This window comes from Podarcis raffonei, chromosome 16 (assembly GCF_027172205.1).
Source record: "Podarcis raffonei isolate rPodRaf1 chromosome 16, rPodRaf1.pri, whole genome shotgun sequence".
In the NCBI taxonomy this organism is placed as follows: Eukaryota; Metazoa; Chordata; class Lepidosauria; order Squamata; family Lacertidae; genus Podarcis; species Podarcis raffonei.
Genome location: NC_070617.1, coordinates 22,694,777 through 22,720,316, shown reverse-complemented (window position 1 = coordinate 22,720,316; position 25,540 = coordinate 22,694,777). Strand labels below are relative to the sequence as shown.

The 25,540-nt window shown below is 47.5% G+C and overlaps 2 protein-coding genes across 13 annotated transcripts in view; one reads left to right on the top strand and one right to left on the bottom strand.

The window, feature by feature from the left end:
- The first annotated feature begins 4,460 nt into the window (after positions 1-4,460).
- On the top strand, positions 4,461-14,763 carry PRKAB1 (protein kinase AMP-activated non-catalytic subunit beta 1). Of its 3 annotated transcripts, none has more exons than XM_053369719.1 (8): positions 4,461-4,567; positions 7,373-7,567; positions 8,123-8,289; positions 9,537-9,630; positions 10,261-10,375; positions 11,328-11,461; positions 13,051-13,119; positions 13,209-14,763. In XM_053369719.1, the coding sequence occupies exons 2-8, from the start codon at positions 7,412-7,414 to the stop codon at positions 13,284-13,286; spliced, it is 813 nt and encodes a 270-aa protein (XP_053225694.1). In that variant the 5' UTR covers positions 4,461-4,567; positions 7,373-7,411; the 3' UTR covers positions 13,287-14,763. The 3 variants fall into 3 exon arrangements, with proteins under 3 accessions (XP_053225694.1, XP_053225695.1, XP_053225693.1); XM_053369720.1 differs by having other exon boundaries at positions 4,475-4,567; positions 7,356-7,567; XM_053369718.1 differs by having other exon boundaries at positions 4,480-4,567; positions 7,340-7,567.
- A 3,225-nt stretch (positions 14,764-17,988) lies between these two features.
- Positions 17,989-25,540, bottom strand: part of CIT (citron rho-interacting serine/threonine kinase) — a 112,310-nt gene continuing 104,758 nt past the window's right edge. For 7 of the 10 annotated variants that reach the window (XM_053369707.1, XM_053369708.1, XM_053369716.1 and 4 more), the window contains 2 exons: positions 23,275-23,608; positions 17,989-21,531 (listed from right to left, as the gene is read on the bottom strand). In XM_053369707.1, the coding sequence (XP_053225682.1) occupies positions 21,508-21,531; positions 23,275-23,608 (358 nt within the window). In that variant the 3' untranslated portion in view covers positions 17,989-21,507. The remainder of the gene's footprint in view (positions 21,532-23,274; positions 23,609-25,540) is intronic. The other 3 variants (XM_053369710.1, XM_053369711.1, XM_053369714.1) reach the window with 1 other exon arrangement.

The following is a 25,540-nucleotide window of genomic DNA, read 5'->3' as shown; positions in this document are numbered from 1 at the left end:
ACTCTGCAATGCAGGAATCTTATCTAAAGCAACCGTGACTGAGGGCCACCCAACCTCTGCTTAAAAACCTTCATTCATTTTGTTTACAAACCATCTTTCCTCCAAGGAGCTCAAGGGGGTGTATTTTGTGGGATTTTCCCCTCTCCACTCTATTCTCACAACAGGCCTGTGAAGTAGGCTGGTCTAAGAGATAGTGAAGGGCCTGAGGTTGCCCACAAAAGTTCACATGGCTGAGTGGGGATTCGAACCCTGACCTATGCCAGGTCCTAGTCCAACACTCTAGCAACTACACCACACTGGCTCTCTATAAACACAAACATTCCTTCGAATGTTGAATTGCCCTGGTAAATCTCAGCACTCCCCTTTAGAAACCGGTCCCTAAACTAAACCAACCGGGACAGAAATGTGAACGCACTCACGCTTGGTGCCCCTAGAAAAGGAAAATGGAAGCCCCTTTTGCAAAGGAAGGAAATCTTTGGTAAGCTGGAGGAAAGATTTAGCCACAGCCCTACCCCTTGGCTATCTGTTGAATGTGAGCAACTTCGGAAGTCCTCAGTTATATCTCAAGCGGCAGAGAGCCAATTGCACTTGAAGAACTTCGCTAAGAAAGGCCACCCTGCTCCTTCCTTGCTCCACAAGGGTTCTCCTATGCTGCTCAGCTGCACCGCCAAGGCATTTAGGGGGTGAAATATCATCCCGACACTTGGGAAGTTGTTAAACTGAGTAGACCGGAGAGGAGGAACAGCTTGTATTTAAACAGCCATCAGAGACTTCCAGGGCTTATCCAAGGTGTCAGCTTGCAGCCCTGGTACAACATGCATATACTCTGCTTTTGTATTGGGCCATCTAATCTTGGAAGTGCTGTCACAGTTCTCAAGCAACAGCCCAGGGCTATCTCAGGAAAAACTTGTCTATTAGGGCTAGTGGGGCACTGCCCCACCAACCTGTCTGCCCTCAGCTGCTCCACACCTGCCTTCTTAAGTCCTCATAACAGGAGGAAGATTAAGGCAAAAATTAGAATTAGTCAGCCCTGCCTGTCATTGGCTCTGGCGCCACCTACTGCTGGCCTCCCCATCTTCCACCCCACCAGTCTCAGCGACTAGGTTAGTTATCTGTTTGGATTGATCCAGTAGACAGTTGCTTTCCCCAACAATACAGGCTCGCCTGTAACCTGATAACTTAAAAAAACCAGAGCAGGTCAGTGCCTCTTCTAGAAGTCCACAAGGGTAGTCCGGCAGTTGTCCTGTCAGGAACTCCCAGAGCCCTCCTATGTAGCCTTAAGAACTGTTGCCTCTGCAAAGGTGTAGTGCCAACTGAAGCCTTATATACCTTGACCAAGACCAGTAGTTCAATGTCTCCGCCTCCTCCAGTGGAGCCAGCTGTCTGTTAAAGGGCCCTCACCTTATTCAGCAGTCTTTGGTTCCTGCAGGGTTGGGAATCAGAGGATGGGAAGCCTGTGTCTTCCTGTTGGGGAGATTCAGAAGGCAGCCCTGGCAGCTCTTCCCCCAGGAACAACGGCACCAGAGACTTGCCATCTTCTGAGCTTGTTGCATGGTATCTGGGTTCTAGAACTGTGGAGCTGGATGGGACCCCAAGGGTCATATAGTCCAACCCCCTGTGATGTCATGGGTCGTGACACTCAGTTGGAGGGTAGGAGGGCTAAGGGAACGGGTAAGAGATCCAAGGGCGGACCAGATCAGAAGAACGGATATTATGAGGGGCTGAGTGCATGCCTATATCCTGTTGCAGGAAACCCCCCCCCCAATCATTCAGTTTGTACAAACACGACACACACTCACACACGACATATGCAAAGTTTCTGTTATAAATTCATAGCAAATCAACCGTACATCGGATGTACACCAGTCCACTTTTATTTTGCTCCATGAAGGAAGGACTATCAGAGGGGGACGGTTTGATACAGGACAGCCATAATCCCTTAACTGTACCAACACATACTCAGGAGCCCTGCCCAGTTGGCATGGCAACCTTGATGGTCCCAGACAGAAGACCATCAAGGACACAACAGACTTGCATATGGGAGTGGATTCAACACGGACTGGAACAAAGGACAATGATCAGATCTTCCCTCTGGGGGCAGGAAACTGCCAACTCCTCTTTGTCCTCTAGAAATGACTCATGGGGAGGGGGAAAGGAGGAACCAGCCAGGTGACAAGACACTCAGGTTACCACCACAACCCCTCCCTCAACCCCTCCTTTTTGTGATGTGTCAATGATGTAGTCATGATGTGGTTGTGATGTAGTTCTAGGGGTGTAGCTTGGGGGATTAAAAGGTAAAGGTACCCCTGCCCGTATGGGCCAGTCTTGACAGACTCTGGGGTTGTGCGCCCATCTCACTTAAGAGGCCAGGGGCCACCGCTGTCCGGAGACACTTCCGGGTCACGTGGCCAGCGTGACAAAGCTGCATCTGGCAAGCCAGCACAGCACACGGAAACGCCGTTTACCTTCCCGCTAGTAAGCGGTCCCTATTTATCTACTTGCACCCGGAGGTGCTTTCGAACTGCTAGGTTGGCAGGCGCTGGGACCGAGCAGCGGGAGCGCACCCTGCCGCGGAGATTCGAACTGCCGACCTTTCGATCGGCAAGCCCTAGGCGCTGAGGCTTTTACCCACAGCGCCACCCGTGTCCCTGCAGCTTGGGGGATTAGTAGGTAATAAAAGTTGGGGTCTTCTTTTGTTCGGGACTTCCATCTTGCTTCATCTTCTTGTGGGTGGGAGTCTTGTCGCAACAGTTTTCAATAAAGGCCAAGCCTACAGGCTGCTGTTTTGCTCCAAATTGTCCTGGTTGGTGTCTTTGTCTTTTTGTCCAAGGGAGCCCTCAGATTCCTCCGTTAACACACCAAACTGGGCTAATGAGAACTGAGGTCCAAACTGGAGGGCACCAGGTTGTGGAAGGCTGTGGTATGGAACATGCTTCTGCAGATTGCAGTCCACTGAATCAGATCCACTGAGTGTGTTGGTGCCTATTGCTAAACAGTCTGTTGCACCAAAACTCCAAAGACAAGGATGGGGAACCTGTACCCCCCAATCTCCAAATGTTGTTGGACCCCAGTTCCCATCAGCCCTGGCAAGCATGGCGAATGGGCAGGGGTGATGAAGTCCAGCAACCCCTGGAGGGCACACAGATGTTCCTCATCCCCACAAGAGTCTTGAAGCATCATTCCAAATACATTTGTAACCAGAGGTACCACTGTATTTTATTTAAGACAAGTCATGATTTAAGGTTCAAGGTGTGACTATTAGCATCCAAATCCACAGCTTGGGGCCAGTTTACTCCCAAGATATAATAATAATAATAATAATAATAATAATAATAATAATAATAATAATTTATTATTTATACCCCGCCCATCTGGCTGGGTCCCCCCAGCCACTCTGGGCGGCTTCCAACAAAACACTAAAATACAATAACCTATTAAACATTAAAAGCTTCCCTAAACAGGGCTGTCTTTAGATGTCTTCTAAAAGTCTGGTAGTTGTTTTTCTCTTTGGCATCTGGTGGGAGGGCGTTCCACAGGGCAGGCGCCACTACCGAGAAGGCCCTCTGCCTGGTTCCCTGTAACTTACTCTATATATGCTCTCTCGACCGCTTCAGTGGGCGGAACTGGCACTGTTTCAGGTGCCACATAATATAGGTTCGGTATCTGTAAGAAATCAACCTTTCAGTGTGGCAGCACCTACACTGTTGGTATCAGGCAGGTGCTTCACTGCACTCAGATATGTAAAATGCTGATGTGTGTGGGGGGTTTTTTTAAGCTTATTGCTGATTATACTTTTCTGAATGTTTTGATTGTTTTCACTGATCATTTTATTTTTCTATTCTTCATGCAAACTGCTTTGAGGTTTGTTACAATCAAGTAGTATGGAATCTTTTTTGTGTGAAATAAATAATTTTGCTACCAGAGCAGGCAGGAGTTGGGTACCTCTGGGCTTCCAGCTTTTGTCAGGCTGTAGCACTTGTCCTCACCAATCAACATCTGACCAATGATCAGCAATGGGTGGTGATGGTGGAAATAATTTAATTATTGTATACCCAAAGGGCCACAGGTTCCCCACCTCTACTTAAGGGTGCCACACAAGGTTTTATTTTTATTTTTGCTATTTTACTTCTGAATAAGCACATGTATGGGCTGGCAGCCTCTGAGCGCGTACAGAGGGAGCCTCTGAGCATGTACGGAGTGCAGTTTCCTTCCCTCTAACCACTTAGAATCCTCATACTTTTCCAGGAGTCTGTTGGGCGGCGCGGGGGTAGGAACAAACTAGACGATGAGACTTGCGGGCGCGAAACGCTTCCTAGGACTCTCGCCGCCGGAGCAGAAGGCAAAAAGGCGACGCGGCCCCTTTAAATTCCGGCAAGCTCCCGCCCCGCCCTGCCCCGCCCCTGCCTTTCGCGCACCCGCATGCGCAGTAAGAACTAGAGTTCAGCTGCGCCGCCAGGATCTCCCCGAGACCGGAAGTTGTTTCTCAGGCGGCCGGGGAGAAACCGGAAGTGGCGGGAACGGCTGTTGCCCGGGGACCCCGAGAAGAGAGTCGCGGAGCCGCTTGCAGGTGAGTGAAAGGGAAGCGGGCGGGCGCTGCGACGACTCCCTCCTCGGTCCGCGGCACAAAGAGGCTGGTTGAGCCCCGGAACCTTCCCCCCCCCCGGCAGGGGAGCACCGGGCTCCTGAGCATGTGCAGAGGATAATTATTTGACTGCTGTTTAGCAGGCGAGTGTTGCTGTTTAATGCGAGGAAGGTCCAGGCTGAGAGGAGGGGACTGGCCCAAGGTCACCAAGCGAGCCTTTTGAAAAGCCCATTTCCCTGCGCAGCGCTAGAGGTGAAAGGAAGGTTCTTCGCGCACATCCGGTGCCACTTGCCTCTCAGACTTTGAATTTATGTTGTTGTTTAGTTGTGTCCGACTCTTCGTGACCCCATGGACCAGAGCACGCCAGGCATTCCTGTCTCCACTGCCTCCCGCAGTTTGGTCAAACTCATGCTGGTAGCTTCGAGAACACTGTCCAGCCATCTCGTCCTCTGTCGTCCCCTTCTCCTTGTACCCTTAATCTTTCCCAACTCTTTTCCAGGGAGTCTTCTCTTCTCATGAGGTGGCCAAAGTATTGGAGCCTCAGCTTCAGGATCTGTCCTTCCAGTGAGCACTCAGGGCTGATTTCCTTAAGAATGGAGAGGTGTGATCTTCTTGCAGTCCATGGGACTCTCAAGAGTCTCCTCCAGCACCGTAATTCAAAAGCATCAATTCTTCGGCGATCAGCCTTCTTTATGGTCCAGCTCTCACTTCCATACATCACTATTTGAATTTATATGTTAGATTTGAATTTATATGTTAGATATATTAGGAACTGCCTCGAACCGGATCAGGTTATTCGTCCCTTTAGCCTCGTGTTTTATAGTTCCACCAACAGTGGCTCTCTGGAGTCTTTGGCACAGAGGGGTCTTTCCTTTCCTTTCCTGCTGGATGTCCTTTTTATAAGTGGGGATATTAAATAGTTGCAAATATTAGGGGGTGGGGGTGTCAAAGGGTGAGTCACTCACAACTTGAGCACAACTTGTAGCAGTTGTAGCTATGCCAGTCCTTTTGTGGTATAAAAACGTAAGAGCCATACTGGGTCAAGCCGACAGCACCCTGTTCTCAGAGAAGCCAACCAGATGCTAAGACATGGGTTCGAGCCCCACACATTGGGCAAAAGATTCCTGCGTTGCAGGGGGTGGATTAGATGACCCTGGTGGTCCCTTCCAGTTCTATGATTCTATGCACCTTCTGCTGGATGTCCTCTTGACTGGTGGTACTTAGGGGTTGCATATGTTACTGGGGAGGGAGGGCCTGAAGGACAAGTCATAGCTTGAACACAACTCACAGCAGGTGAGAGAGCCTTGCTGGATCAGGTGAAAGGGACTCTTCTGTTCTCACACTGGCCCAAAGGGAAGCTTTCAAGTAGGGCATGAGTGCAACAGCACTCTGCCCATCTGCAATTCACAGCAGCTGGCATTCAGAGGCGTTTACTGCCTCTGACAGTAGAGGCTAGCAGCTATCCAGAGTAGAAGCCTTATCCCCCATGAATTTGTTGAATCCTCTTTTAAAGCTGTCCAAGTTCGTGACCGTCACTACATCCTGTTGCAGCTAATTTCGCAAATGAATTAGATGCTGTGTGAAGAAGGACTTCCTTTTTGTCTGTCCTGAATCTTCCAAATGTTCAGCTTCCCGGGGTTTTTTTGAGTCTTGTTCATGTTTAAAGCTTAATAGCTTTATTTAGTAGAGCACACTTTGTTGGAACCCAGGTAAAGTGTTTTCCTCATTTGGAAGATACAGATACATGTAGGGGTATTTGGCTAGGAAGAGGGAGACCTGGGTTCATATCCCTCATTAATGTTGTTGTGTGATCTTGGGCCAATCATACACACTCAGGCTCACCTATCTCACAAGAGATGGGAGAACCATTATGCTATCTTGAGTTTCTTAGAGAACATTTTGTTGCTGGTATCCGTCTGTCTCGGGAGACAGTGGAGGAGTGTGCCTTTGTGGGTGAAGTCAAACTATTGGAAAGTTACAGTGCCTGTTGTGGCAGTAGAGATTGATAAGGGAGAGACATGTTTTGTTGCAGCTGGGGCAGATGACAGTTAAAAAGAATATATTTGTCTTGCTTGGCCTTCTGAAGAGCACAGGTTGCAGATTCCCCCTTCTATTTTATCTTCACAACAACCCTGTGAGGGAGATTAGGTTGAGAATGTGGCCCAGGGTCATCTAGTGATCTTCATGGCAGATGTTGCCCCTTTCAGCTGGAGATGCTTCCAGGGACCTTCTATGCTTTCACCTCATTCCCTTTTTATTTTTTATTCCATCCTTCCACCAATTAGCCAAGGGCCTTTTTGCTCCCCTCCCCATTCTTGCCTCTCTATAGCCCTGTGAAGTAGTTTAGGCTGGGAGGGATGGGGAGTGAATCAAGGTCACTTAGTGAACTTCCTGGCTGAGTGGGGATTTGAACCCAAGTCTCTCAGGCACTTTAATTGTGACACCACACAGGTTCTAAGCTTCTCTCTCTACAGGACACAAGCCTTATGTGCCTGGTGGTCATCCCCACCCAAATGGCATCATTGGCTTCAAGACAGGAAACAAACAAACAAACAAAAGATAGTAAACCAAACAAACAGCACATATAGTGGACTTTGTAGCTCAGCAGGGCTTTCAAACCAGATCTCTGCAGTCAAAAGCCAGCAGTAAACCACACTGGCTCATTTTACTTCTCCTGGTTCACCACCAGCTTGTCATTTTCTTGTCCATTTCTTATTAGATTGTGAGCTGGGCTGTTTGTTTATGCCGACTGAACAGCCTCTGCTTTCTCCGGCACCTGATTTGTTGCAGAGATTTGTGGCTGCCTTTCTCTTTGGGATCTGAAGAGCAATGGGGAACACGAGCAGTGAGCGGGCCGGTGTGGAGCGTCAAGGGAGCCACAAGACACCTCGGAGAGATAGTGGAGGAACAAAGGATGGAGACCGGCCGAAGATCTTGATGGACAGCCCTGAAGATGCTGACATGTTCCACGCTGAGGAAATAAAGGTATGTGACCTCAGGCGTTCACCTTCATTCACTGGGAAAGCCGAGCAAAGTGGTCGTGCTGCCATTTTGAAGGATGTGAGACAGGCGCCAGTTTACTCTTGTAGAAGCTCCAGCAGCCAGTTCATTTCTCTTTTTAGAGAGGGGGAATCGGCCATTGGGTTACATCAAGCTTTAGTACCACTCAGAACAGACCCACTTAATGTAATAGACATATCTAACTTGGATCTGTTAATTTCAGTGGGTCCCCTCCAAGTCAGACCTAGGCAAACGCTGAGTCATTTGAATGTCTGTTTCCACCTCCTTCACCCTCTGCTAGGATGCGGTCAGATAATGGTATGTAGGCCCAATGGAGCAAAGGTCTGCTTCAGATGGTTGTGGGATCCTATGGATAAGATTTTGGGAGTGCCTGGAGAAAGGAAAGGAGAAATCCAGCTATGCAAGCGGACCCTAAATGACCCACCCCTTAGCCACTTAACCTAAAACAGATTGCAGAACTGAATTTTTACCAAGGCTTGGCCATTACACCACATATTCCTCCCTCCCTGTCCCACGCAGCTTGGCAAGGAAAAAGAAGAATTCCTGGCCTGGCAGCATGACGTCGAGGTGAACGATAAGGCTCCTACACAAGCTCGGCCAACCGTTTTTCGCTGGACCGGAGGAGGCAAAGAGGTCTTTCTGTCTGGCTCTTTTAACAACTGGAGCAAACTTCCACTGACACGGAGGTGAGCATCTTTGTGCCTTGGTCTGGGCTATCTTCGTTTGCTGTCTTGGTGAGGAGGCCCAATATGTTTTGAAGGGTATTTACAGTGTCTATCCTTACCACAGTTTTCTACAAGAGCAGGAAAAGTGAAGAATGTGGGGTTGAACTTTTGCTCACAAAACATTTTGTCTCTATGTACCCCACGGCAACTCTAGTTGGGTGATTGGAAAGGAGACATTGTTGGTATATTTTTATCCTGTTCTTCGTGGAGCTCAGCAGAATGCTTACAGTCCCTCCCTCTTTACCTGAGCTGGGTGCGGCTGATGGGAGCCGTAGTCCAAAACTTCTGGAGGGCGCCAGTTTGTGCAGACTGTTTCAGTCTTCTTAAAGAGTAAAGGGATCCCTGACCATTAGGTCCAGTTGTGACAGACTCTGGGATTGTGGCGCTCATCTCGCTTTATTGCCCAAGGGAGCCAGCATGCAGCTTCCGGGTCATGTGGCCAGCATGACTAAGCCGCTTCTGGCGAACCAGAGCAGCGCATGGAAACGTCATTTACATTCCTGCTGGAGTGGTACCTATTTATCTACTTGCACTTTGATGTGCTTTTGAATTGCTAGGTTGGCAGGAGCAGGGACCGAGTAACGGGAGCTCACCCCGTCGCAGGGATGCGAACCACCAACCTTTTGATCGGCAGGCCCTAGGCTCTGTGGTTTAACCCACAGCGCCACCCACGTCCCTTAGCCAGGTTGAAATAATGTTTCTGGACCCAGTGAAAGGCATTCTCAGGAATACCTTTGAACCACCCCCCATTGCCATTTCTGCAATCTGCCATCTTTGGAGAAGCTCCAGAGTGACTTCAGGCATTCCCAAGGGGCTGAGCTTGGTGCCATGCTGTTATCAAATACTGGTGGTGAAGCCAATGCTCATTTTTAAGAGTGGCTCACCTTTATGGGCATGGGGAGCCAGTCTTGCAACAAAACATTGCCGCAAATCCCCAGCCTCTAAGCAAGAGCGGCCTACAATCGCACTCACGGAGAGCTGTTGGGTTTTTGGTGGGCAGGACGGTACTGTGTGTTTCATTCCAGTATATTGGGGTGGGCTGTCTGCAGAATGGGAAGAGGCAAAATTTGTCCTTCTGATTGGACCACTCTTTAGATTCAGACTTTTTAATTATTATTTAGCTGACTCACTTTCTAGGGTAAAGGATTAATTGTATCTCCTCCCTCCCTCCCTCTCTCTCTAAAATCCCCTCCCTCTCTCATTCATAGCCACAATAACTTTGTAGCAATTCTCGATCTCCCAGAAGGCGAACACCAATACAAGTTTTATGTGGATGGTCAATGGACACATGATCCTGCAGAGGTAATATTGCCTTTTTCAGTCGTCTTACTTGGCCATCATGAAGGGCTGGTTCATGCATCCATGCCTCCGCCTTCTTTAATTTCTCTGTGATTGGTGGCTGGCAGATGAACATGAGAAATGCCGGGTGCATTGGAAAGCGTGTTGTTTTAGGGATGATAGTTCACATCAAAGGTGGTGGCCCTTTTACATATGTAGGCCATCACTTGACGTAGCAGCATAAAGTCACGTATATCCTTGCGCAAACCAATTTTGACAACTGACTTCTTTCTGTAATGAACCAGTGGGGCACCTGCTGTTGGTCAGATACTCAGCCGAAGACTTCTCCTTTTTTAAAAAAATCTTCCTACATCCTTCCCATGGGAAGGCCTGAGATTTGGTCATGGATGGGGAGCCTGTACCCCTCCAGGTGTTGCTGACATCATCCCTGACCATTGGCCACTCTGACCGGGGCTGATGGGAGCTGGAGTCTAACAATCTGGAGGTTCCCAAAAGCTATGGGGTGGAGCCTATTTTGGAGATGCAAAGTAGAGCTTTGCTGGTCTATATTCTGTTCCTTCTCCTTCCCCTCCAATCTCTTCCCATGAGGCACCCCAAAGCGATTTACAAGCTGCCCCTTGGTTTTCTTCCTAGCCTGTAGTAACCAGCCAGCTGGGGACAGTCAACAACGTCATCCAGGTGAAGAAAACAGACTTTGAAGTATTTGATGCTTTAATGGTGGACTCCCAAAAGTCCTCAGATGTATCTGGTAGGTATCTTGGTGTCGTGCTTCTCCATGGTTGCCTTGGTCCAGGGTTTAGTGTCTAGCTGTGCATTTTGCAGAAGTGACATCATTGAACACTATTTGTTTCATGGCAGTGGGGATGGTCTGAATGCACAGTTAATCCTGGAGGACTTTGTTCCTCCCGGCACATTATTGAGAGTGTCAGTAACCACACGGAAAGTGGTGATCGAGCAGACATTGTGCACTTAAGAGTCTCGAACAGTTCTTCAGCAAGGACTCCCGAGTAAGCTTAGCAATCGTGAGATAAGATCCCTTATGGATCAAAGAACGGAAAGCACCAGATAGGAATAAATGGACATATCTCACGGTGGAAAGGTGTAAAAAGTGTCCTCCTCGCTGGAATTGGTATTGGGGCCTGTGCTTTTTAAACTTGGCCTGGCGTTAGATGTGAGCAGTGAGGTAGCGAAGTTTCCTGAGGGTACCAAATTGTCCAGGGTGGTAAGAACAGCAGCAGCATCCAGAATTAAAGGCATAATATATTATTCGCCCAAATGTTGTTCTGCTGTCTTGGAACATCCCATGGATGAGCTAGAAGAAATGATCTAGCAATACAGATGTTGATCAGTTACATTCTAAACCTTTTAACTGTTTTTAATACCAAGTTTTAAATTGTCGTAGCCCTCCCTGGGACCTGGTGGTGAAGGATGGGCAATAAATTCAACAATGATAATGATTTTTGTTGTTGAAAAAGGCATTGCAGAGAGTGCCAAAAGGATCTCTCTCAAATGGGCAAACAGGCAGGAAAGTTTGCTGAATAAATGGCATTCAGTGGTAAAGTGTAGAAATCAAGTAAGGAAACCTTTGGGGATTCAAGACCACGGCTGAAATGGGAAATTGTTTAGAAGTGCTTTCCTCCAAATAGACCAAGGTTAACTACAGGAGCCTCCCCTCTCTCTCCCCTGCCCTCCCTGAGCAGAGCTGTCGAGTTCACCCCCCGGACCCTACCACCAGGAACCCTACATCTGTAAGCCTGAAGAGCGCTTCAAGTCCCCCCCTATTCTTCCTCCGCACCTCCTGCAGGTTATCCTAAACAAAGACACTGGGATTTCGGTGAGTAGAGAAATGTGGATAGAGGCAAGCCCCCGCTTTCCCCCCAAATCAAATTCACTGTGTAAGCTGGTGTGTCTTCACCACCTTTGGGCAGTTTTTATGTGGGGATTCTCCTTTTGAAAACAGAGGTGGCGCAGTGAGACTGCACCACTGAAACTCCAAATTGTTTGAATTGACCTGGTGAGGAGGGTTATTGGTTTCTTTTGTTCTTATTATGTGTTTTTATCTTGTATTTTTATGCTGTGAACTGTCCTCAGATTTACACATGGAGATGGTATACAAATATAATTATTATCATTATTATTATTAATAATAATAATAAGCCCCGCCCTACCTTGCATCCTGTTTTCTTAATAAACCAGTCATGCTTGGGTTTGCATTTCAGAAGCTTCCACAGGAATGGAAAGTTTCTCTTTCATGCTACAAAAAAATAATGTATTTGGTAGGTGTACAAGTGTCCTTTGGTGGCCCCTAGTGGCTTTCCTGATTTTGCATTCAAAGTTCTAAATAGGGCTAGGCGACATATTGTCCAAAAGCTGCTTGAAGTCCATATTGGGATATTGGTTTCATAATTTTTGACCTGGCAATATATTGCAAATCACGATGTGTGTGCTTGCTATGCACAAATCATAATGTGGGGAAAACCATGGAACCAGCCAATGTTTCTCTTGATTCCTGCAGCCCATTAACTCTGCTCCACTGCCTCGTTCTGGGGGCAGGCGAATCACAAGAGCAGGCACCAGCAAAAATCACAATGCGGGGAAGACTGTGAAGCCAGTCATTGCCTCTACATAGCGCCATCCTTATTTCAGATACTGTGATATATTGGTATATCACAATGCTTTGCTTGTGATATATCACAGAGCCTAGGGCTTGCCAATCAGAAGGCTGGCGGTTTGAATCCCCACGGGTGAGCTCCTGTTGTTCAGTCCCAGCTCCTGCCCACCCAGCAGTTCGAAAGCATGTCAAGTGCAAGTAGATAAATAGGTACCGCTCCGACCGGAAGGTAAACGGCATTTCCGTGCGCTGCTCTGGTTCGCCAGAAGCGGCTTAATCATGCTGGCCACATGACCTGGAAGCTGTACGCCAGCTCCCTCGGCCTATAGAGTGAGATGAGCACCACAACCCCAGAGTCGTCCACGAGTGGACCTAATGGTCAGGGGTATCTTTACCTTTTAGTCCTAAATCAGGTAGAGTGCTTGGGGGCCAAATGCAACCCTCTGGGGCTGTGTACCCGGCCCTTAGGAATCTCCCTTAGCCACACCCTCTCCTTAAGCTGCACCTCTCCCCCCAAACCACACCTTCACTGACCCCCCCTCTGCCCTTTCCTCAGAAGCCTATGCCTGGCTGGAATGTGTCTGTGAACTGCGTCAGTGCCTCTTACTTGCTTGGGTGGAGACAACAGTGGTGCAGAAACCTGCCCCTTGTGTATTGCTGGGATGCAGCGATGCTCCACTCACTTGACTTTGGCACCACCTGCAACAGCCATGTAGCCCCTGGCAGGCTCCTCCAGAGGGAACGTGGCCCTTGAGCTGAAAAAGGGTTCCCCATCCGTTTCCTGAACTATTCTCCTTTGTCGCCCTCTTTAGTGCGATCCTGCCCTGCTTCCCGAGCCGAATCACGTCATGCTGAATCACCTCTATGCCCTTTCCATCAAGGTAAGGCGGCGGCTTAAGTCGTTGCTGTCTGCCTGTGTTTAGATGGCTCTGTCTTCTGATCTCCCTCTCTCTTCGCAAATCTCTCCTAGGACGGGGTCATGGTGCTCAGCGCTACCCACCGCTACAAGAAGAAATATGTCACTACGCTGCTGTATAAGCCCATATGAAAGCAGAGCTGGGTGCCCGGGCCGATGGAGCAGCGGAGGGAACAAATGAGAAGCGTATGCTCTTTGAAACAGTAGTGGACTTGCTGTCGAATCATAACGCATATTTATATATATATATCTTTATATTTTTAAAAAGAGCCCAAATTTGCCTTGCTCTCTTTCTCTCCCTCCTGCTTTGAATGTTCTTTAGCCCCACAAGCAGGTACCCACTTGTGCTGCCAATCAAGGCCGTGGGTTTTTGAGGGGGTTCGTTGCCCTGTAATATTGCGGGGGGTGGGATCTCTGAAGACGCACAAGCTGCCAAGGGCATTTAGTTTGCAGTTAATACAAATGAATTTTTGAACTGGGCACTTGGAATGAATGGACACCTTCAATCGTCCAAAGTCCCCAAAGTGACTTTCCTTTTTTCGTACAGCAATATGTGTAAGAGAAGGTGTTTTCCTTCTGTAGCAATCTGGGCATACCCTTATAAAGAACTTTTTATTTTTCGTTCTCGTCCGTCCCTGCTCTCCCCGCTAATCACCTTTTGTAACCTGGGTGCGACTTGCCAGGTTTCAGATGACTGGCAAAGGCAGCCAGCTTTGGTTACTTTCCAGCAGAAAATGCTTGGCACACGTTTCAGTTTACTGCAGCTGGAGTGATGGCTTTAGGTTGGTGGTTTCACCGTCCAGTGGGCAGCAGGATGTTACGAAGAGGCTAGAAGAGTCGGACACTGCTGTGAAGGTTCGGGACCAACCCTTTCTGGGTCCTACAAGCCCCCTAACTTCTTGGATAGCTTGCTCAGAAATGTGGCTCCTTCCTTTCCAAAGATTAGAACTCCCAAGCAATATTGCTGCCCTGCTCCAGGGTTGCTAGGGGAGGTGGGCTTTGCACCCCAGGCCTTCATATGTCTCTGCGCTAAGGAATCAGGATGCTTCTCCTCTCAAACAGCTGTAGCCTCCCCTTGTTTGTGGAAGGAGGCTCGTCAAGGGGCTACGCCTCCCATAAAAGATAAACTGCCTGCTTGTCTCCCCCCCCCCCAAAAGGCCAATTATTGTGTTGTCTGTCACACCAAGGTGCACACACTCCCCAGCCTGCTGTGGTACCAGCTTGTGCCTTCTCAGCCAAGCGAGCCCTGTGTGGTTTTTCCTCTTCTGATTCCTTACCAATCTTTTGAGGCCACCAGGCAGTTTTATTGCTTTGAGTAGCTGAAACTGATGTATACGTAGAACAGGCACTCTAGAACAGGGTCTGGCTAACCTGTGGCTCCTCCAGGTGTCATTGGGCTTCAACTGCCTTCATCCCTAACCTCGTCTGACCAGCTGTTTGGGACAGATGGGAGCTGGGCGGCTCCAAGCTCCCATCCCTGCTCTAGACCGCTGTTGAGAACAGTATTTCACGTCTGCCTTTTAAAAAAAAATCTTCTGTTTGCTGTTTTATTGGTTCTCTTCAGAAATCAGTTTTTTAAAAAGAAAATAAAATCAGTTTACATAATGAAGAGTGAGCATTTCCTCTGCGCCTTTCTTGAAAGGAACACAGGTTAATTTCCCAACATTATGGCAAAGGTTGCAACCCATAATGTCACCTGTGACCTGTTGCAATATGTGAGAGGAATATGCCTGTTGGGTTCGGCAAGACAAAGGTCGGGGGGGGGGGTGTTATATGGTCTGGTTTACCAAGTACTGGAGGTCAACAAAATGATTGTCTCGCAGTGGAGCTAAGTTAGCTACTCTACAGGAAAATTTACTGGTCACTATATAGTAGCCTCCATAAATAAGGCTGATCACCGAAGAATTGATGCTTTTGAATTATGGTGCTGGAGGAGACTCTTGAGAGTCCCATGGACTGCAAGAAGATCAAACCTCTCCATTCTGAAGGAAATCAGCCCTGAGCGCACTGGAAGGACAGATCCTGAAGCTGAGACTCTAGTACTTTGGCCACCTCATGAGAAGAGAAGACTCCCTGGAAAAGACCCTGATGTTGGGAAAGATGGAGGGCACAAGGAGAAGGGGACGACAGAGGATGAGATGGTTGGATAGTGTTCTCGAAGCTACCAGCATGAGTTTGACTAAACTGCGGGAGGCAGTGGAAGACAGGAGTGCCTGGTGTGCTCTGGTCCATGGGGTCACGAAGAGTCAGACATGACTAAACAACAACAACATATAGTAGCCTCTCAACCTGTGATCCCTCTTGTTCCAGGACGGTTAAATTATTTCAGCCTGAGGGCCACATGTTGGTGGTAGGTGGGGCCAGAGGCAAAAGTTGGGTGGAGCAACAAATGTAAATGCTACCTTTGTACAGTAGGCTAGTTTCTACTCAAACAGCCCTCTCTAATCTCCACCGAGTAAGGGAGAGACATCATCAGCGTTCAAGGACAAACTGGAGGGCAAACTGGACAGATCTGGAGGGCTGTATTTGGCTCCCGTCTGAGGTTCCCCACCCTCTGCTCTAGTTATTTTCACTACGATGAGGAAGATGAGCTAATCGAAAAGATCAGACTCTTGGAGCAGGCAGGCAAAGAAGCAAATGTCATGCAGATTAGGGCAAAATGAATTCCTAACCTCACATATGTGCTTGTAGTGACTGACCAAGAAGAGAGTTCTGGAGGCTAAAACAGATAGCGTTGTGAAAATGTCAACTCTGCATGGGGCAGGTGTTTTTTTTTTGGGGGGAGGGGATGTAAACTCCATCTAGGTATTGCTAGAGAAAGGGTGGAAAAAATAAGACCGCCACTATCATTATGCTGTTGTACAAAAGCAATGGTGTGAGCTGTTGGGATACCGTAGCAAAAAGACACACAGTGGCGGGAAAGGTTATTGCATTTGAAGAGTTTCATTTAGCAAAAAGAAAAAGGAAGGCAGGTGGCTATTATAGATGTTTAAAACTATGTATGGTACATCGAAAATGGAGAGAAGCTTTTTTCCTGTATTTATAACACTAGAAGCTGAAGGGTCATTCAAGGAAGCTAAAAGAGGGTAGGGGGATTCAGGACACAAAACAACTTCTTCCCGCAGCACATTTAACTATATCTCCCAGGAGAAACTTTAAAAGGGGTTTAGAAGAATTCATGGAGAAGGGTATAGATAGCAACTAACCACAAGTGCTGCATCCAGGATGAGGCAGGATGCTTTTGCCTTTATGTCCTGGCTTTTATGTTTCTCACAGGACATTCAGTTTGTCACAGTGGGAAACTGGATCCGAGACTAGAAGCAGTCCAAGCAGAGCAGCTCTTATGCTCTGACATCTCTAAAACTGCTAGGCTTATGAGCAACTACTGGGACATTTAGAACATCAAAAAAGCCTTGCTGGATGAGGCCAGAGGTCTATCAAGTCCAACATCCTGTTCTCTGGCTGCAAAGTTCACAAGCGGGACCTGAAGACAACACAGCAACCTCTCCCCACTTGTGATTCCCTGTAACTAGCATTCAGAAGCATGCCAACTCTTGACAGTGGAGACTATATCTGTTATGGCTCATGTAATTATGGCAAATCCTCCTCGAATTTGTCTAATCCTCTTTTGAAGTCAATTGAGAACGTATATTCAACCATGCTGGATCAGATTAACCATTAAGGGCAGATAAGAGTTGAAGTCCAATATCTGCAGGGCCACATGTTCCCCACCCCTACGTCAAAGGTATAAAGCGACATGTAATATATAAAGTTTTAAGCAACCATGCATAAACAGTTCTTGCAGAGGCTGAATCACCATACCTAATAACATTTATCTCTCATACACACACACCCTTTTTCTTACATAATCCCAAGCTCTTCTGAACTCAATAGATCTACTGCTTTTTTGCCCCCATATTTTTTTTTACACTTTTTAAATTAATAAACTAAACCAAATATTGCACATCTGTGTGATATTTTCGCCCTAATAAATGGCATGAGATTTGCTGCATTTTAAATACTCCCCAAGACTACGACTGAAATGTTCCCCACCGGCAATTTTTGGTGACTATAAATATAAAACTGGGGAGATAAGGGAAGCGAGTGGCCAGTTTTAGGTTAAGGGGAGAATGCTGGGCGGCAACTCCCAACCCCAGCCAGCTCTACGCACAGCTAGCACAACTCGCTGCCCTTGACATTTCATTGTTGCAGACCACATCCATTAGCAGGAAGTACAGCTGTGTTCACCAGGAGTTGAGCAACAGCACAAGTGTATTCTCAGAGTTCCCTGTTGGCTTCAGGGACATGGGGAGGTAGATAAGAGCCCCCCTCATGTTAGAACAGCTTCCCCAAACTAGGTCCCTCTCATCTGTGCCCTAGTCAGTTTAGCCGGTGGTCAGCAGTGGTGGGAGATGTAATCTAACCATTTGGGGAAGGCTGTGGTAGGTAATTTGGAATGGGAGAATGACTGTTATGATGCAGTACAGTCATGTAAAATTCAGTTGCCCCAGAAACTTCTGGCCCTGACAGCTTCAAATATGGAAGTGTGTGGGGCGGGGGCTTTGCAGATGAGATCTCAGAAGTCAGATGAGTAACTGAAGATGTGCAATGCCTGGGGGCAGGCCTTCAAACCCTGCATACTCCTCCCCCCATGAGCAAAATGCAGAATTATGCACAGCTAGAGATGATGGACAAAGGGTGGGCAGCCCAATTGCTTTAAGTGCGGGAGAGCAGAGGAAAGAGAATGCTTGCTTTGTTTAGTTCACCAGCAGTCCTCCCCCCACCCCCCAAAAACCCAGTTTGATTATGAATCTTATCGACAGGACTGAAACAGTGAGTCTTAAATAAGTATATTTATGTGCACATTGAAAGAAAAATAAAGGAACATTTGTAAACAAGCTTGCAGTTCATTTATACATTCAAGATTAGGCACAACAGAAGTCAAAGCAGTTTGGTTTTTTTGTTTGTTTATGCAGAGCATCACTATGAGCTATATGGAGACCAAAAGGTGGTGGTTGGGGTGGGGCTGGGGGGGCATCGCTTACTGGTAACCTACCCACAGCAGGCTGGGAAAAGGTTAGGTGTACAACTCATCAGGAAACACACTTCAGTTCCTGTAAAGCTGATAGTTAGTAATAGACACACACGATCCCTGTAGAAGAATACATCAGACCCTGTATAAACTGGCTTCGTTTAAAAATAGAAGTATTTACATTATAGTCTGAACTTGCATTCTCTTGCCAAGCGTTACTTGTTTTGAGATGTACAGTCTGAATTAACATGGGCAATAAGTTGTTTCTTTTAAAAAACAAACAAACTTGAAGCTTTAGGGGTGTTGTTGCTAGGAAGAGGGCAAGGAACTATTCCCCCTTTGTTATTTTAGGACGGTGTTTATGGGAAGCCATTGGCTCGTGTGTGTCTGCTGGGACCGCTGACCTGCTCAATGTTTAAAAATGGACAGATTGGCTTCCCAATGGGGATGGGATAGCTTACTCCAGGACTGAAGATGGAGAGCTGGAAGTTTAGCAATTACTGCTGCTGCTGCTGAGTTCTAGAAGGCCTGGCAGCTTTTATCCTGCAGTAATGGAGAGGGTTGGGACGCTCAGCTCATCCCTGTGACTTCAGGTAACAACCATGGAAGCCAAGCACTCACAGAGTAACTTCTGACAATTTATTTATAGTCTTGCTACTTGAAATATTTATAACGCCACCTTTCTGCCTGACGACAGGCCTCCAGGATGGCAGACGACAAGTGAAAGTTAGTATATAATTTTTTAAAAATCCCCCCCTTTTAAAAGGCAGTGGTGAGTTATAAAGGCTCTGGGAGACAACAATGGAAGATAAGCTCTCCCACCTGCCTTAAGCTGCTGCTGCTCCTGTAGGAAGGAAAAGGTCACTGCACCATGCCAGTCAGAGTGAATTTTGTTTTTATTTGATTATTGTTAACAACAAGTTCAATACTTTTCCAGGTGGAGTGTGAGTTGCTCCTGTTGTTTCTTTACCTTTTCTGCAACCGTTAAAAGGTAGTGACGGCAAATTCTATATTGTAGTTATGCTCGAGAACCTCATTGATGCTAGCAAGCTTCCGCCTGCAAATTTAACGTTACAATTATTTCTTCGTGGGATTCCTGGAGGGTGAGGGCGAGGCCCCTTCAAGTAGCTGAAGACGCCTTTCCCCAGCCACCGTTAAAACAAAGGGCTGGTGGTTGAAAATAAAGATGCACACTTTACAATAAAAAAGTAGAAACTGATTTGATTTCCTTTTTTTGTTTTTTACGAATATAAAGTTTCTTGTAAATATGTACAGTCCTTTGAGCTATTCTATAGCAGGAAGCATTTCACAAACAAGACACAAGATATACACTCTCAGGACTCGACAAGCCGAGCTTTCAGGTCACGAGGGACTTTTTTCCCCATGAGATGCAAAGACCTTAAAAACCTTTCAGAACACCCAGACCCAGAGGCAGAAGTCTCAGCATGTTTCCTGACAAACCATCTGATATAAAATAGCCCGGATATACAACAGACCAGACCCTGTAATCCACAAGACCCTCCAGAAGGGCACTGATTGAAGCAGAAGAGATTTTAGGTGCCTCTCCAGTAGGGCAGCACCAGCTGGCAAAAGGAGTAAGCAGGAGAGGCAGAGTGGGATTTTTGCTCTTGCCAGCTTGGAGTGAAACGCAGCAGCTAAAGCAAACCGAATGGCCGAAAGCCTAAACTTGGAAACTTGTTTGCCTCGGTGGCTCAGCAACACCCGAACGTGAGAAGCTATAGAGGGGATTGCAGCGGGGAGGCAAAAAGTGATGGAGAAATGTTTGGAAGAGTTCGCCAAAGCTGTTAAAATTTGCCTTTATCATCACTGCCGGGTAGGGGTGGTCCGTTGCTGTACTAGGGATGGGGAGCCTGCGGGCCTCCAAAACAGGAGCCAAATGGGGACCTGACGAAGGCAGGAGCAAATGGCACGGTGAGAGCACCTACTCCCCAAAAGCTGCTGCCTGCCTTTGACCGCCAGGTGAAGCCATCAACCCATTCCCACTGACTGTGGGCCTCCAGATGTTGGGCTCTGTCTCCCATCAGCCCCGGCCAGCGATCATTATGGGCCCAACGCCAACAGGAGAATCAAAGGTTCCCTTGTCCCTGACCTACCCCAAAAAAGTACAAACCACACTATGGCTTGTTTTGTTTCGGTCCCTCACTCCCCTCTTTGGTAGCGTCTGAGCGCTGGTTGCACCGCTGCGGCAAGGAGGGCCTTTCCTTTAGCTTAGCCTTTATCCAGTATATAGTGATACGTTTGTGAACAGGATCCTGCCTAGTGCTGGCTGGGGATGGGAATGTCGTCATGCCTCGCTAAGTTCTGTTGTCGTGGAATCGAGAACTGTTAAAGCTCATTCTCCTTCAGTGCCAGTTTCCCCAGTAAACAATGATGGTTAATTGTTGCAGCATAATCTATAAAGGCTTCAGTTTAGTTAACACGGGAGGTACAAGATACAATATCTAGCAAAAGCAACTGAAAAGGAGACTGCAGCCAGGAGGATGGTGGTGTATAGGAAGCATGCAGGGAGCTGCCATGCAGAAAACCTGGGTAAGAGAGGGAGGTTTTACACCTCCATACTGCTTTAGTGCAGAAGGAGAGAGTGAGAGAAGTGGATCACGACCACTTATTCTGTGTTATCGCGGGATATTTGGGGAGAGCTAAAACAGGACGTTCCCTTCCCTGTAACCCGGCTGACGGCAGAGCTGCATTTAACGGGTATCTTTTTCTTTGGGAATCCTAAATTCCAAAAGGTTTTGGAAGGAGCGGATGGACTAAATTGACCAGGCTTTCTCTAAAAGCTCTACAGCAGAAGCTAATGATGTTGGGTGTGGAGACACGAATCGCTGTGGCCTTTTGCCGGTTAAAGGGCCTTCCCACAATTCCAGCATCTTTCCCAAATGCTGATATAGCCCACCTTTCAAGACTTAGGTGAGATCCCCATCCCATCTGACTTCTGTTGATGGGGGGTGGGGCGAGGGCGGGCTGGTAAAAGGCTAAAAGCGAAGTATAAAAAGCCCATGAACTGCTTGAAAGAGCAACGGTAGTAACAAAGTGCTCAAAAAGAGGGAAGGGGAAAGGAGAGAGAAGGGAAGAGAAAAACCGAACTGCAGGAAGCTGCAGGAAAAGAAACTGAGATGCAAACGATCCTTGCGAGCAACTTGAGTCCTGGTGGATCGGATCCTGTTGCCAGAGCAATTATTTGGGGCCCAGTGCTGTTGGCTGGGTGGGTACCTGGGCAGCTAAGTTAAGAAGTGCATCTACTCAGTACATTTCCTCGGCTCTTCCTGCAGTTCAAGGTCAAGGGGAGGCTTGTGTAGCTTATACTGACGATTGGTCCCAGACCTGTTACAGAAAGGAAGAAAATGATATGAAGTTCAGCAGATGCACTTGGCGTCAGAGTTCCTAGAATTGGTTACAGCACATACTGCTTAGTAGTAAACAGAGGCTACTGCCTTGTGATCTTCAGATGAAGGGCGGTATAGAAATTTAATCAACAACATTTTCCAATAGTACCTTTCCCCAACATCCACCATTTTGGGCCCTACAATCCACAGTGAGGCCTTCTTGGTGGTGGCTCCCAATTTGTGGAATGCCGTCTCTAGTGAGGTGCATTGGCCTCCTCCATTACTAACTTTTGGGGGAGCTTTAAAACATTCCTGTTTAGACAGGTATTTGATAGCTGAAATACCTGTCTCTGGCAGCCTTGAAATTATTAGGTTTGAGAGTAGGTGACATACTTTTAGAAGCTTTAATTGTATTGTTTTAGTATTGCTAGGTTAGCTGCCCTGGGTTCCTTTGGAAGAAGGGTGGCATATAAATTTAATAAGCGTTGAATCTGAACGCACAGGGATGTATTGCTTGATTGCAAGGTTTGCCCCAGCCACCTAGACCACAAAGCCAACTCCTCTGGGATCATTCCTATATATAAGGGATTTTTCTAGTATGAAGGGCAGAATTGCTCTCTGGAAATTGCTACGATTTGAAGCTATTCCACACAATGGCACAGCCAATTAAGAGATTTCTGCTGAAATATGAAGCGGCATACAAGTTAATTAAATAGACGACAGAGCTGGGGGTTTCAAATTGTAGTCCATAGAAGCTCCATTCAAGCGGTTCATAGAAAGTTTGCAGAACAAATCAATAATAAGTCCTCTACTTTAGCTCCCCCCCACCCCATGACAATATCAAGGCAGTTTTGACCAGGGGTAGATTCTCCAACAAGGAAATAAAGCCCTGCCATAGAGCCCATGATTTTCATACTATGGTTCTGGGGAGGTCTACTTAATTTCCCCTGAAAAATTAAAACGGTGATCTGGCCTAGTCCCCGTGATTTTTCTTGATATGGCACTGATTTCAACAATGACGCCTGTGCTGAAGGAAAAGTTCAGTTTACTTCACATTTAAAATCCAGAAGCAAAACTTGGTGTGTCCCTCCAAATTGTTATCAACCCAAATCAGTATCAGAACGGTCCAATTTTGTCAGCTGTGAATTCCTGGTTTACACTGGATACATTTTGTCAGATAGCCTACAAGGGTGGGTTTCACTGGCTGTGGTTCAGCTAACCCATGCGTACTGTTTGGACTGATTACATTCTACAGTGGCGTGCTCGTGAGGGTTTTATGTGAGTAATGCACTTTCCTTTGCAAAATAACAAGATAATAAATTTTAAGTGACCTTTCAAGCCCCGCTGCAGCCCGCCCAGCAATTTTCAAGTGGTCTATGAGAAAAGAAACGTGTAACAACTGCTGTAATAGAGAGATTGCTACAGAGGAGAGAAGCTGCTGGAATCATCAAGAAGCGCCAGCTTTTCCCTCTGCCTGGGATCCTTTTAAGGAGGAGCCGCTGCTTGAGTATTTACTCTGGCTCTCTCTTAACATTTTTGTGGGGAATGTTCATTGCCCTATTTTCAGGAACAGGAATGTATTTGTGTTTTTTTAAAAAAATCCATTTAAGGTTTGTTTTGGATTTCTATCATCTGTATTGTTTGCATTTGCATGTTTATGGGGGGGGTGCCTTTTTGGCTAAAAGGCAGCATAAAAATAAACTGTAAAGTACGATAAATGGTGCAGGACAGTCCAGCTTACCTTGTTGACTTGGGAGAGGGGAGTCCTTGCTCCCCCCACCTGCATCCGTCCCCTGCTGCTCTCCTCAAACAGCCTCCCAGGAGACCTTTCCCTGCGGGTGCTCAGGACCCTGCCAGGAGATTTCTCCCTCTCTAGAGGACGCCCAGGAGACTTGTCCCTACGCATCTCCGTCCTTCCCTCTCGATAGCGATGGGGTGTGCTTGGCTCCCGAGGGTGGCTTGGACCTTCCGGAGGCCCAGGGCTTGACGCTACCCGCTTGGTTATGTGCTCGTTATATGTCGGGGGGCCCCTCTTGTTCGGACTGCTGTCATTCAAAAACAATGGACGTGGACAGCTGAGTGACAATAAAAACCTTAACGTTACATTTTTATTTACAACAGCAAAACCCCCCACTGTGCCTTTCCCCTTGCTCTGCAAAGCCGTTTTCGGGGACGGACGCATGCGTGCCGCTGCGTCTGTAACAAAGCAGGGCTGGCAGACGGAAAGGGGAAAAGAATTCTCTGTTGTGGACTCTTTAACATGCAGCAGAAACCCTGCACTGCTGCGTAACCAGCCCCTAACATGTAACATCCAATCTAGTTCTGCCTCTGGGTTACCATCCCTCCATCAGTCACCAATCTTCCAGCTCTTCTCACATGGAATGTGCACATAAGAACATAAGAGGAGCCTGATGGATAAGGGAAAATGGCCCATCTAGTCCAGCATCTTGTTTGCACAGTGGCCAAGCAGATCCCTGTGGGAAACATGCAAACAGGACCTGAGCACAACAGCACTCTCCCCTCCAGTGGTTTCCAGCAGCTGGTATTCAAAAGCATTCCTGCCTCAACTGTGGAGGCAGAACATAGCCAGCACGGCTACTAGCCATTAATAGCCAGCTCCTCCATGAATTTATCTAACCTGCTTTTAAGGTCATCTACAGTAAGCTGGTGGTGACCAATGCCTTCTGTGGGAGCAGTGATGGCCACACACACTACTGCTCCCTGTCCCCTTAAAAACCAGAAAAAACATCTCCTTTACATAGCCTGATCTCCTTTTCACCTTTCAATATCTGGATTTGTACTTTGCTCCCATTGCCTCAGCTTTCTCTTTTTCCTACGCCTCTCTCTTGAGATAACACAGTCTGGCTTCCATCCTCTGCATTCCACTGAAACAGACATCACTTAAATAAATAAATAGCCTTGTTCTCAGATCTAAAAAAAATCTTCGCTCTTCCATCACCATCCTTATCCCCTCGGCCACCTTTGACGCAGATGCTTGTGAACATACTCTTCAGGTCAACATCTTCCCCATCTTTGGATCTCTGTAACCCTGATGGTTTTATCTGAGCCCAGTTGAATGCAGCCTGCTTCAGTGTTTTCCCCGGAGGCCTTCCTCTGTTCCAGAGGACTCTGCCATGATCTCACAGCTATCTAAACACAGGGTGATCTTCATCAGGTCTCTATGCTGAAGATATCCAGATCTCTCTTCCGTACCACCAACCTCTCACTCTTTCCTTCTGGTAGTCCTTCAGCGGCTAATCACTGCCCTCAACATGCCCAAGTCTGAACAGCTCCTCTTTCCCCTTCATCTTCCCTCTTGTCATTTGGTGTAGAGAGTAGCTGATATTACCACTACCTACCCAGCTGAGTAAGGGACGGGAGTGGCGCTGTGGGTTAAACCACAGAGCCTAGGACTTGCCGATCAGAAGGTCGGCGATTCGAATCCCCATGACGGGGTGAGCTCCCGTTGCTCGGTCCCAGCTCCTGCCAACCTAGCAGTTCCAAAGCATGTCCAAGTGCAAGTAGATAAATAGGTACCACTCCGGTGGGAAGGTAAACGGCGTTTCCGTGCACTGCTCTGGTTCGCCAGAAGCGGCTCAGTCATGCTGGCCACATGACCTGGAAGCTGTACGCCAGCTCCCTTGGCCAATAAAGCGAGAAGAGCGTCGCAACCCCGGAGTCGGCCACGACTGGACCTAATGGTCAGGGGTCCCTTTACCTTTACCCAGCTGAGTGAGGTAAGGCATGCTCAGCTTCATCTTCTATTTTTTCCTCCTTTTTTCCTCTCTCTATTCAACCAAGACCTAAGCAACATTGCAAACATCTGTTCCTTCCCCTGCATCTTCTCAGTTAAGACACAGGCCCACATTCTCATCATCACTTGGCCTGGACCACCACTTTCTTTCAGTGGTATCCCCCTTGTTATTACACCTTCTCCTCCTCCTCAACTTGTCCCAAAACTCTTCCTCAAACTACTCAGTTTACCTCTCCCTTTGGGGAAGAGGCAT